Source organism: Camelus dromedarius, chromosome 9, assembly GCF_036321535.1.
Source record: "Camelus dromedarius isolate mCamDro1 chromosome 9, mCamDro1.pat, whole genome shotgun sequence".
Taxonomy (NCBI): domain Eukaryota; kingdom Metazoa; phylum Chordata; class Mammalia; order Artiodactyla; family Camelidae; genus Camelus; species Camelus dromedarius.
In genome coordinates this window covers 31,996,491-32,008,937 of record NC_087444.1, presented here as the reverse complement: position 1 = coordinate 32,008,937, position 12,447 = coordinate 31,996,491, and the positions used below count along the sequence as shown (strand labels likewise).

At 47.1% G+C, this 12,447-nt stretch overlaps 1 protein-coding gene across 2 annotated transcripts in view; it reads left to right on the top strand.

Moving 5' to 3' along the window:
- ST3GAL2 (ST3 beta-galactoside alpha-2,3-sialyltransferase 2) overlaps positions 1 to 12,447 on the top strand; it is a 42,932-nt gene that overhangs the window by 18,884 nt on the left and 11,601 nt on the right. The window contains exons 1-2 of one of the 2 annotated variants that reach the window (XM_010990289.3): positions 1,214 to 3,288; positions 10,006 to 11,365. In XM_010990289.3, coding sequence (XP_010988591.1) covers positions 11,027 to 11,365 — 339 coding nt within the window. In that variant the 5' untranslated portion in view covers positions 1,214 to 3,288; positions 10,006 to 11,026. Of the gene's footprint in view, positions 1 to 1,213; positions 3,289 to 10,005; positions 11,366 to 12,447 lie in introns of those variants that run through there. The other variant, XM_031458102.2, reaches the window with a different exon arrangement.

Genomic DNA, 12,447 nt, shown 5'->3' with positions numbered 1-12,447 from the left:
ATTTACCCCAGAAGAAATGAAAATAACAGAGTAATCAGAAAATACCTTTGATAGAAGTAGGTTAAGGATCCTCAAAGAAATAGGGAAATTTGAAATTCATTAAAGAAAATGAAGGGAAGTTATGAAAGAAAAAAGAATACATAAATATGAAAATTTTAAATTAAAAGTTCTAGCAGTGAGAAATAGTGTAATTAGAATTTTAAACAATGGATAACTGTAGCCTGCACACAGGGAAGTCATGAATTGGAAGCTAATGCTGAGGAAGTCGTCTAGTATGTGGCACAGATGTGGAGGACAGAGTGACAGGCTTTCGCATGTGTCTAGTAGGAATTCCAGATATGAATCAAGAAAATGGCAAAAAAAATTTTTTTGATGAGATAATGGCTGAGAATTCCAGAATTGAAGAAACAACATGAATGCAAAATAGAATAAATATCTAGACATAATATAGTGAAACTGCAGATAAGAATAAAGAGAAAATATTAAAAACTACCAGAGGAAAAAAAGACAGAATTTGAGGAAATGACAGTCAGACTGGCAGACCACATCTCACGAACATTAGATGCCAGAGATGATAGAGGAATAGCTTAGGGAAGCCAGAATTCTATATCCAACTATCATTCAAGAATGAGGTGAAATAAAGATATTTCTAGGGGGGTATAGCTCAAGTGGTACAGCGCATGCTTACCACACACAAGGTCCTGCGTTCAATCCCCAGTACCTCCTCTACAGATAATTGAGTAAACCTAACTACCTCTACCCCCAACAACAAAAAGATATTTCTGGATGTGGTAAGGCAATTTTATCATCTACAGATCCTTGCTAAAAGAACTACTAAAAGTATATTACTTTAGTAGGAAGAAATGTAGACTCTGGGGGAGGAGCAGGTTGCTAGCACCAACACTGAACACAAATTGACACATCATGTTGGTAAATTTAATAAACTATAGACAGTATATCAGGATGCCTAAGTCATGCACCTTGACTTAAACTCTAGAAAAGTATTTAATTAGCTTATAATGAGAAGTGTGGAGGTAGGGAATTCAGGGTAGGGCAGTCCAGCATTGACATGAAAGACGCTGGGTCATTCCTTTGTTCTGCTCTGCTATCTTAAGGATATAAGATCGCTCTCCTCGTGGTTGTGAGATGGCTGCTGCACTCCAGGTATCATATTGTCCTATAGCATCCCAAGCAGGAAGGCAGGGAGATTCTAAGAGAAAGGAAGTTCTTTCTAATGTGCATCTTTTTTGGTGAGGAGAATCTTTTCAAGAAGTCCCCAGTAGATATCTTATGTCTCTTTGGCCTGAGCTGGTTCATCCTTACACGAATTCCTGGTAAAAGGAAACAGGTTTAATGTGGTTGGCTTTGATAAGGCTTGCCTCATCTTCTGGGACTGAGTCCTTTGCTACCTGAACAAAATCAGGATTCTGTTGGCAGGAAAGAAGGGGGAGTGGCTGCTGGTAGGCAACCAACAGTGTCTGCCACAGATGGCAAAACACACAAACAAATCCAGTAGCTAGTCTGTCTTATAATTTTTAAAAAAGGAAAACTAAAGTTGTTGACCACATTATCAAGGAAGAATAAGGTAAAATAAAGAAGGGAATTTCATGGTTTAAATCACACCAAATTTCTGCCTTGTCAAAGAGAATAGCGCTGCTGAAAACTAGACTTCATTAGGAAAATATATATATGCTAACAAGTTAACCACTAAACGAAGAAAGAAGAGGAATATAATTTCCAAGCCAGGAGGAAAAACAAGTGGTGGGAGTAAGGGTAGTGTGTCCATCCAACAGAAGTCAGGAAAAGGAAAAAGAACTAAAGAAAAATTAGTAAAGAGGAAACACAAAGATAAATGTAAGTCCAAATACATAAAGGTTTATACTCATGTGTTAAATAGAAAAAACTACCTGGGGGAGGATGTAGTTCAGTGATAGAGTGCATGCCTAGCATGCACAGGGTCCTGGGTTCAATCCCCAGTGCCTCCTTTAAAAATAATAATAATGAATTAATGAATAAAACTAATCACCCCCATCCAAACTTAAAAAAAAAAAAAGAAAGAAAAGAAAAAACTACCAGACTGGATAAAATCCCTGGAGTGATGATCATAGGCTGGAAGAAATTTGTTAGCTCTTGCTTTCTGCTTTCCTGGCTGCTAACTCTGGTCAATGGGACACAGAAACTTAACAGGAACAGCTCTGGCCTTCATCACATGGATGGTTCTGTTCTTTAAACAATTGTTTATTCCTTGCCCTATCTTTTCCCCTATCCCCAACTATTTCTGATTGGCTTTGTCTGCCTTGCTACTGAGATAGAGTTGTTTTTCTAGACTGCTTCCTGCCCACTGTAGATATGTATAACAAATTCCTGGGCTTTCCCCCCTTTAAGACACCAAAAAACCACACTGGGGCTCCTTTAGGGGGCAGGTGTGGAGTACAGCAGGGACCCCACATCTCAGCTGTCCCCCTGTCCTATCCCCTCCCCGTGCCTCACAGCCCAACATCCCTCCCCTTAGAACCTATTAGAGTTCAACATCCATTCTCTTGCGATGAAGACTGATGGTTTATTTCTCTGAGATTTCATTGAAAGTTAGCCAGAGTGATGATCATAGGCTGGAAGAAATTTGTTAGCTCTTGCTTTCTGCTTTCCTGGCTGCTCACTCTGGGCAGCATCAGAAGTACCGGAGCTGAGATCTCAGGCTGGACAGTAAATCAAAGTGAGGTATCCTGCAGGAAAGCGGGAGCTCCCAAGGCAGAGGCTGCCAGAGGGGTTGTAATTGGGAAGCGAGGAGGCCTTAGTCACTAGGATAGCTATGAGGGGTCTGTGCCAGAGGCTGGGCCAGCGTGTTGCAATGCAGTGACTTCAGTTAGCCAGGCATGCAGAGGTGAAGCAGCCAGTTCTCAGACACATCATGGAGTGCCTCTCTGGGCTTCAGCTGAATGTGAGGGAGGGGCTGTCAGGTCTCTTCCTCCAGATATTGACTGACGACCTAGGGCATCTTCTGCCAGGGTCAGCTGTTGCTGCACTCAGAAAGCAGGGAGTTTGCTGGGTTGCTCCGTTGGCAGGGTTCTGGGACACAGGGAACCCCAGTTAGTGAGAAAAGCCTCTCTGGAAGGCAGTGAGCACTTGTGGAAGGACCACTGGCCTTGGAGCCATCAGACCTGGAATAGTATTAAAGCTCCGTCACTTACCGCCTGGCTGACCTCATTCAGCTCATCATGGGACTTCTCTGCATACCAAATGAGAGGCTATGCCTGCAAGTGCTCAGAAGCTCATAAAGCATCATGCAATGTGAGTACTAATCTGTGGTTTGATGCCTTTACTGGGACACATCCTTAGGCTGTGTGTCAGTGGGTGGAAAGAAGGTGCTTTATCAGCGTCTTGGGCTGGGATTTTTTTCTTTCTCCACACCCCTAGCAGATTCAAGCAATCTCCCTCCCCCATCCTCTGAGCCTTATTTTGACATTTCTTTTCTCTGCCTGCCAAGAAGATTGTGTTCAGCTGTGCTGGTCTGAGGCTGTGCTATCCTGTGCTTCATTAGGTTAATTTGATGGCTTGTCTCCTGGGAATTGACCGGAGACTGGCTCTAAAACCACACTAGCCTCCAAAACCCAGCCCCTCCTCTCCTCCTTTGGGGCAAGATTTGCTGCTCAATCCCATATGCCTACTTTTTCTCTCCTCCACCTACAAGCCAGCAAGGGTCTCCTTTAGCTTCCCTTGATTCCTTGTATCAGCGAAGTTGATCAAGCATGCATCCTCTGATTGATAGAAGGCTCTACTGGAGGTAAATTACCATACATTCTTCAAGGCTGCCCCTTGACCTTCTGGATTCTTGTCTCCTATTCCTCTGTTCAGCCTCAGCATCTTGAGCTCGACTAGCCACTCAGGAGATCTTTGTCGTTAAATGTTTCACCAAATTTGCTAAATTTGTGACCACAGACCTCTGGAAAGTCCCTGGCATTGCCTTGCCTTCTGTTAAATTTCCCTTGTTACTCCCCTTCTCTCTTAGAGGACTGTTTCACATCTGATCTCTGTAAAACTCCAACCCCAACAGTAGAGAGACCCTCCTCATTTTCCTGCCCCCGGATGCATCCCTGCCTGTGCCTATGCCCATGCTCTGCTTCGCTTCCTGCTGCACAGGTTGACCCTAGTCGTGTGGGCACTGGTTTCCCCCACCTCCCACCCTGTTCTTGCTGCTCAGGGACTTTGCTCCTTAGTTAGCCTCTCTTTTTCCTGAAGCATTAACTTCTCCCTCTACTGAACCATCCCCACCGTTATACAAACATTCTATAATATCTCCCATTCTGCTTTGTCTTATTCTCTCTTTTTTTTTTTGGTAGCACCTTTATTGAGATATTATTCACATACCGCACAGCTCACCCATTTCAAGCGTGCAAGGCAGTAGGTTTTAGTGTATTTCCCATGGTTATGCAATTTTAGATCACAGACAGTTTTAGAACATTTCATCACCCCAAAAGGAAACTCTATACCCATTAGCAGTCACTCCCCATCTGTTCCAAACCCCAGCCCTAGGCAACCACTAATCTACTTTATGGATTTGCTTATTCTGGACAATTCCTATAAACGAGTCACATCATATGGCATAGTCTTTTGTGTCAGGCTTTCTTCACTAGGCACCATGTTTTCAAGGTTCATCCACGTAGCATGTATCAGTGCTTCATTCCTCTTTAGGGCTGAATAAGAGTCCATTGTATAGATATACGACATTTTGTTTACTTATCAGTTGATGTAACTTTGGGTCCACTTAATCATTTGTATATATGTTTTGTGTGTGTTTATGTTTTTGTGTGGATATATATTTTCATTTCTCTTGGGAGTATACCTGGGATTAGAATTTATGAGTCATATGGTAACTCTATATTTAACCTTTTGAATGCCAGACTGTCTTTGAAGGTAGCTACACCATTTCACCTTCCCACCAGCAATGTATGAGGGTTACAATTTCTCCATATCCTCACTAACAGTTGTTATTATATGACTTTTTGATTATAGCCATCCTAGTGGGTGGGAAGTGGTATCTGATTGTGGTTTTGATTTGTATTTCCCTGATAGCTAATGATGTCGGGCATCTTTTCATCTACTTGTTGGACATTTCTCATCCACTCAGATTTTCACCCCCTCCATACCTCTGAACCAGCATTTATGAAGGTCACTGCTGACAGCTTCTCCTGCTCCTGTAGTTTTAAAAATGAGCTGTGCTCTCATGACTCTCAGAGGCATTCCTCCAGCTCTGACCTCATCCATGAACTTCAGATGTGTGTGTCCAGCTGCTTGTTGCCATTTTTGCATGGATGTCTAAAGGGCATCTCAGATTTAACCTGTCACAAACAGAAATCTTGTTTTTTCTCATCCAAACTATCTCTTTCCTGACTTTTCTGTATAAATGAATGGCACCTCCGCCACCAGTTTGCTTGGGCCATGAGCCCCTGTGCCACTGATTTGGTCTTCTTCTCCCGCCCCCCACCCTCCATCTAACTCATCAGTTAAACCTTTCAGAATACATCCAGCTACTTCTCATAACCTCTACCGCCTGGGATATTGAAGTAGCTCCTCTCTGGTCCCTTGCTAATCTTACATAGCAGCCAGAATGGTCCTTGAGTAAAAGAATGTTTTAATCTAAAAAGAAGATTAGATTTTATTATAAAATATCACATCACATATTCAAAATAGTATATATCATATAAATTCTTTAAAGAATAAAAATTTGAAATACTCTGTTCCTACCACTTGAATTAAGGAGTAGTGCTTCCCCCAGCACTTCTGAAGTCCCTAAAGGACCTTATTCTTATCTAGCTTCCTCGCCTCTGGGAGAATTTCCTGTATTTTACAGTGTTTCCTAGATTCTATCTGTTTTTTTTTTTTTCACCATCTATGTATAGAGGCCTAAACAATGTCTTGCTTCACTTTGCATACTTTTGAACCTTTTATGAACTCATACTATGGACATTTATCCCTGACTTATTCTTTTTACTCAACATAATAGTTTTTTGGTCATATTCATCCCTGTTGATACTGAAACTGGAGTTTATTAATTTTTATTATATGACATGAATGTATCACAATTTATCCATTTCTGATGGAAATTTGGGTTGTTTGCTGTTTTCAGCTATTACACAGTGCTGTCGAACATTCTTGTACATCTCTCGGTACACATGTTCAGGTGTACTTAGTAGTAGAAATACTAGAATTTACTGCACACCTACCCAGGTGCCTAAAATTACAAAGGTAGAAACTATTCAGGACATAGAACAAACGGAACTCTCATAGGTTACTAGTGGAAATGTAAAATCCTACAACCACTTTGGAAAACTATAATTTCTCATAAAGTTAAACACACACAGGCCCTATGACCCTGTAATTCCACTCCCAGATATTTACCCCAGAGAAGTGAGAGTATGTGTCCATAAAACAACTTGTACAGGAAGGTCAAGGCAGTTTTACTCATAATAACCAAAAACTGGAAACAACTCAGATGTCCAAACATAGAAACGAGCAATCTACTGATATACACAACATGGATGAATTTCCAAAACACTGCACTGAGCAAAGGAAGCCAGACACGCAGGAGTGTTTACATGAAGCTCAAGAGCAAATAAATCTAATCTATGGTGACAGGACTCAGTAAAGTGGTAGAGCAGTGAATGATTACTGGAAAAGAGCACAAGGGAACTTCCTGGGGTGATAGAAGTGCCCTGTATTTTATACTTGGTGGTTACACACTTGTACATACAGGTAAACATTCATTAAGCTTTACGTTAAAAGACTTCTGCATCCACTTATTCATGAATTAAACCTCAAAGGGAAAAATAGATTGTCGCAAGTAGGGGCAAGATTTTGGGGGATAATGAAACAGTCTATTCAACCAGTTGTAATGGTTGAACTTAAGCTTAAAATCTGCTTAATAGGACAAGCAGGCTGACTCACCAGCCTTGTACTTCATCAGTTCTTAGTCAACCTTTGGGTGAGAAACCATTTGTTCCCACCCAAACCTGAGGAGGATTACAATCTCTGAGAATGTCTACTCACATGGGACATCATAAAATAAATTAGCCTAGGACAAATGGGGGAATTTTCTAATCTCTCATTCTGTTCCCACATCATATTTTCTGTGAGAAAGATGTTTTTAAATTTTTCTTTAAAAAAAATACTACTGGTATATACTGATGTCCATGTTTATTAAGTAATGCCCAGTTAACCTCCTAACCATTGTACTGATTTATTTTCCCACCAGTGGTGAGTGTGAGTGTTCTTAATACTCTTCATCCTCTCCAAACCCTTGGTACTGTTAGTTTTTAAAACTTTGCTCCAAGGGTCCATTTTAAAGTATAAATCAGATCATGACACATCCCTCCTCAAGACCTTCCCATTAGATTCATCATAAATCCTAACCCCTTCAAAGCCTTCTGTGGCTGGGCTCCTTATACCTTCCTCACCAACACCTCCCCAGCTTCGCTGGCCTTCTTGCCATGTTTTTGACAGGTCAGGCTGTTTCCTCCTGAAGCCGTCTACACTCTGTTCCCTCTCACAGTGCCCTGAAATTTCCCTGTCATGACACTTTGTAATCCCCATGCCTTTGTATTTGCTGCTGGACCAGAAGCTCCATGTGGACAGGATGTCTGTGTTCTGTCCCCCACCAGCCCCCTGGCCGCACGCCGGCCCGTTAAGTATCTGTCGAATAAATACACAAGCCCACACCAGCCAGGTGATCCCAGAAGGCTGGCCTGTTTCCCTCTGCAGGCACCAGAGGCGGGGGCTGATGCCCAAGTGTGGCCCTCCTCCTGACTTATATTATGCTTTGCATGGGCTTAATGTGAATGATCAGAGCAGCTGTGAAGGGGAGAGATCAAACTGAGCTGTGCAACCATAGGGCACAGGGATTTCCCAGAAGCAAATGAGGTGCATGGAAGGGCTCAGCTAGGTGACTTCTGGGATTTTTGGTGCACGTCTGGGGCCCCTGATGGTTCTTGCTCCAGTGCCCTCAGCACAAGTGGAGCAGCTCACACTCCCAGAAATGGCCCAGCCTTGGGATCTCAAAGCCAGGACTTTTGCTCATGACTTCACTTCTCTGCTCTTCCCAAACACAGTGACAAACTGGGACTTCTCTCCCTGACAGGCAGCCGGTTACCGCAGATGCCCCTTTCATTGCATTAGACCCCAAGGAGTTACTGACTTCCCCACAGGGGAGATGTTTCCTTCAGAGCCTCCTGTGCCAGCTGCTGCCAACCTTGCCTTGGGGGGACACAGTGGGGTGCCCACCAGAAGCCATGTTTCCCTAGCGAGGCCCCTCACACCCATCCCTTGCTCAGCCTGAAAAGTCACCACCTCCTAGGCCCCTTGCCTCCTGCTGGCTCTCCTCAGGTCACAGGGCACTGAGAGCAGGACCCTGCAAAACCAAGTTCTTTTCCTTATGTTCGGGGGTGGATATGAGCAAAGAGGGGCTGGAGGAGACAGTGACCTGGCTTCTATTTACAGACCACTCCACCGAAGGCTGTGTCTGGAGTCCGACCTGACAAGGGCGCAGTTGAACATTGGAGGGAGCTTATTGGACTGGTGCCACCAGGCCTCTGGGTTAGAGCTGGGAGCCCCTGGTGAGGCATGTGGGCAAAGCTTCACTCGACCCTGGGAAGCCTGCTTTTGTGTCTCCTTGTCTCTCACTCGTGAGCCCCTGGGTAGTTGAAGGAACACATGGGCTTCTTTCTACACCCTGGCCAGCTGCAGGCTTTGGAACCTGATAGACCCAGACTCAAATCTCACCCCCACTCAGGAGGTTATGACCTTAGGCAAGTTCCTTCATGTCTGTGAGCATTGTTTCTCCACTCAGAATAATGTCCTCCTTGTCGGAACGTGCTAGTTCCGTTCCCTGGTGGCTTTGTGGTTTGGCTTGGCCCCAGAAATTTGATCTGCCACGAAGGGGGGCAGGGTGGTGGAGGTTCTTGAATATAGAGCCTAAGAGGCCTTCTCTGCAGCTGCTGGCAGCAGCCAGAGGTCCCTGGAAGGGCTGGCTGGAGCTGGTGCTTTCAACAAGGAGTTGTGAGGCCCAGGGGCCAGGTCAGAACCGGATCAGGCTGGGCTTGGAGTAGAGATGGTGGGGACAGGCAAGCAGTCAGGATTAAGTGCTCCTTGTGGTGTGGAGCCAGGGCTCAGGGGCTCCACCCTTAGCCCTGTCCCTGACTTTTGCCCTGATTCCCTAGTACATGGCATGGATTCAGGCTCCTTTCCTTAGGGCCAAGCCCTAGACCACCCTGATACATCTTCTCCTTCCTCTTGTCCAGGGTAGCACAGTGCCTCAGGCTGTCATATCCCCAGGGACCCTGGCATTGATTTGTAACTTGCACATGAAAGCAGCTACACTGAGGGCTGAGTGGTGGTGCTGCTGAGCCCAACACCCCTCCATCCTGACACAGTCAGGTTCTCTCCCTGACCCTAGAGCTGGAAGGATTGTTAATGGTTCACCCAGCTAACCCAAGAATGCCTCATCTGTAGCCCACACCAGAGAGAGAAGCGGGCAAATCCCAGGGCCCAGGCCAACCACTCCATCTTCCACCCTTGGAGGGGCTTCTCTACCTCTTATCGGGGGTAGAGAGTGCCTGGGCTGGGAGTCATAGCTGCAGCCCCCTGCGATCTTTTCTCTGGGCCATTTTCTCTCAAGTTTCACCTAAAATTAACCTCACATAGCTGGACTCAGAACTTCCTAAACCTGGCTTTTCCAGTGACTCTCCCTATGACTCTAGGGAAATCACTTGTTTATGTTCTGGCTAATAAGTAAGGACAGTGGGCTAATCTGGTCCTCTGAGGCCTGAAAGCAGAGCATCACTATCTCTGGGTAGTTAGAGGAAAGAGCCCTTTATTTTGTCCACCCTTTGGTTAATTGGGTATCTCCTCTCCTGCCAGATCTGACCCCTCTGGGACTTGGGGGTAGGGGCTGGGGGAGAGCCTGTGTGCACGTGTGATCTGTCTGCACATTATTTTTCCTCTCTGCAATTTCAGGGTCATGCTGCAGCAGCCTGGCGCCTGACTAGTGAGGGGAACCCGCCAGGGGATTATTGCTAGCTCGAGGCAGGACAGCAGCCTCACGGGAGCGGGGATGGGCAGAGCAGCCTCCGAGCCCAAACCAGCAGCACCAAGAAGAAGGCCTGGGCCTTGGCCGGGAGCTCTGCACACACTTGCTCAGCTGACCCAGACAGCATTCAAGGCAGCACCCTGCTGAGGAATGGCTGTTCCCAGGCCTTAGAGGACCTCACAGCAGGAGCCGGAGCTCCGCCACCCCTACGCACCTACAGTTGGGGCTGTGACCCTCAGAGAAGGGGCCTGTGCCTTGGATGGGAAGCAGAAAGGCAGAACCTAACACAAGGAGGTTCTTGGTCTCTGCAGAGCTTTCAGACAACCCCGGAGCTTCCTGGGTTTCTTCTCTCTGGATTGGGACCTGGTTCCCTTCCCTCGCAGAGGGGTTGGGCCAACCAAGGTGGGGACGACTCTTGCATGAATTCCAGGCTGCTTGAAGCCCACATGCTCTCTGCTGTGATTGGGGTTCAAGGGCTTCCCTGCTGCAGGGGACGAGGGGCTGCCTCGGCATCTGCTCATGAACCACAAGGACCCCGAATGCTCCAGACTGGATCATTTCAAGCTGCCAAAGAGGGGGACCCCTGGAGCTGGCAGCCAGCAACCCCAAGGGACTAGAGGGCTGGGATGGACTGACCTCCCCGTCTCCAGGGCTCCAGGAGAAGCAGAGCCTCTGTGGCCCAGCTAGTGACAGAGAGACCCAATGAAGCTATAAGCAGGGCCTGGGTGGCTTAGGGACAGGCACTTTCTTGTGACATTGGGAGAGGGCGTGGCTTGGGACCCTTGCCACTGTCCCCTCCTCGGCACGTGCCCTTATGCCCTTTGCATGTGTTTCCAGAACAAGCAGGGTACACTGTGGCTGGCCCATCATCGGACTGGGAAAGGACTGGCCACGGTGACACCCGCCTGACTGCTGGGCTGGGGGCCCAGTTCCCCGGGGCGCCGAACCATGAAGTGCTCCCTGCGGGTGTGGTTCCTCTCCGTGGCCTTCCTGCTGGTGTTCATCATGTCCCTGCTCTTCACCTACTCCCACCACAGCATGGCCACCCTGCCCTACCTGGACTCGGGCGCCCTGGGTGGGACCCACCGGGTGAAGCTTGTGCCTGGCTATGCCGGCCTGCAGCGCCTCAGCAAGGAGGGGCTTGCAGGCAAGAGCTGTGCCTGCCCCCGCTGCATGGGCGATGCTGGTGCCTCCGACTGGTTTGATAGCCACTTCAACAGCAACATTTCCCCCGTCTGGACCCGAGAGAACATGGATCTGCCCCCGGATGTCCAGAGGTGGTGGATGGTGAGAAAGTTGTGGCCCCACCTGCCTCCCCTTTGCTGCCCCCTCTCCAGGACTCTGTCCCCCCTGTTCAGGTGTCACCCATAGACCAACCCCCTCTTGGATTTGGGCTGTCTGTCCTCTGGCCCCCAAAGCCTTGAAAGAGTATGAGGTCCATTGGACCTGAGATAGCTACTATGGTCACGGATTCTGAAGGGCAGAGTGAGTTTTGGCCTAGAAGAAGCGAGAACTAACAATTTCTAGTGTCTTCAGGGGCCAAACATAGACCAGAAATGCCTACTGGGCCAGGAAGATAAAATAGACAGGAAAAGCAGGTCTCTAGGGAGAAGATGGCGGGAAGTGAGGACCATGACAACAGGAAGAAAGCCCGCCCTTCATAAATCACTCAGCTCCAGTGATTATTGCTTTGCAGGGAGGCAACCCATCACTGCTGGATCCTCTGACCCTTTAAGGGAACCCAGGAGTCCTGATTTTTTTTAAAAAGTATCCTTATTTGTTGGGTGAAAATAATTTTTAAACACCATGAGGACCACTCACTCGGTTCTTTACAATTGCTGGAAAAGACTTTCTTTCTGAGTTGGGATAAGAAAGCATTGTCAACTCCTCTGGAGGGTAAGGGAGGTGAAGGAGAGGGGATGAAGGGACAGGTGTGCCCAAGCCTCCCTGCTCTTCTGGATTCCGTCACCTTTCTGCTGCTCTAACTCCCTTCACCTCATCCCTGTCATCTCTGGACCATCACTCCCTAGGCTCTGCCAAGGCCATCGGTTGCCACCCATGTCAGAGGTGGAGCAGTGTCAGTACTTAACCTGCCTGCATTCCCTGCTGGGGGACTTGGGAGGCAGTTCATGGTCTCTTGTTTTCCCAGCTGGCCAATGGGGAGGATGATGATGCCCCTTTATTCTCACATTCAGGGCAGCTGTGAGGATGAACTTGTGCGATCCAGCTTATCAGAGCAATTCACAGATTCTGCTTCCTGGCCCAGACTTGTCAGAGTCCCTAAGAATGGAGAGTCTATAGATCAGGGGTCACCAGTAGCCCCATAGGCCCTCCTGTGACATCCTGGAGCCCTTGAAGGGTCCTGCCCA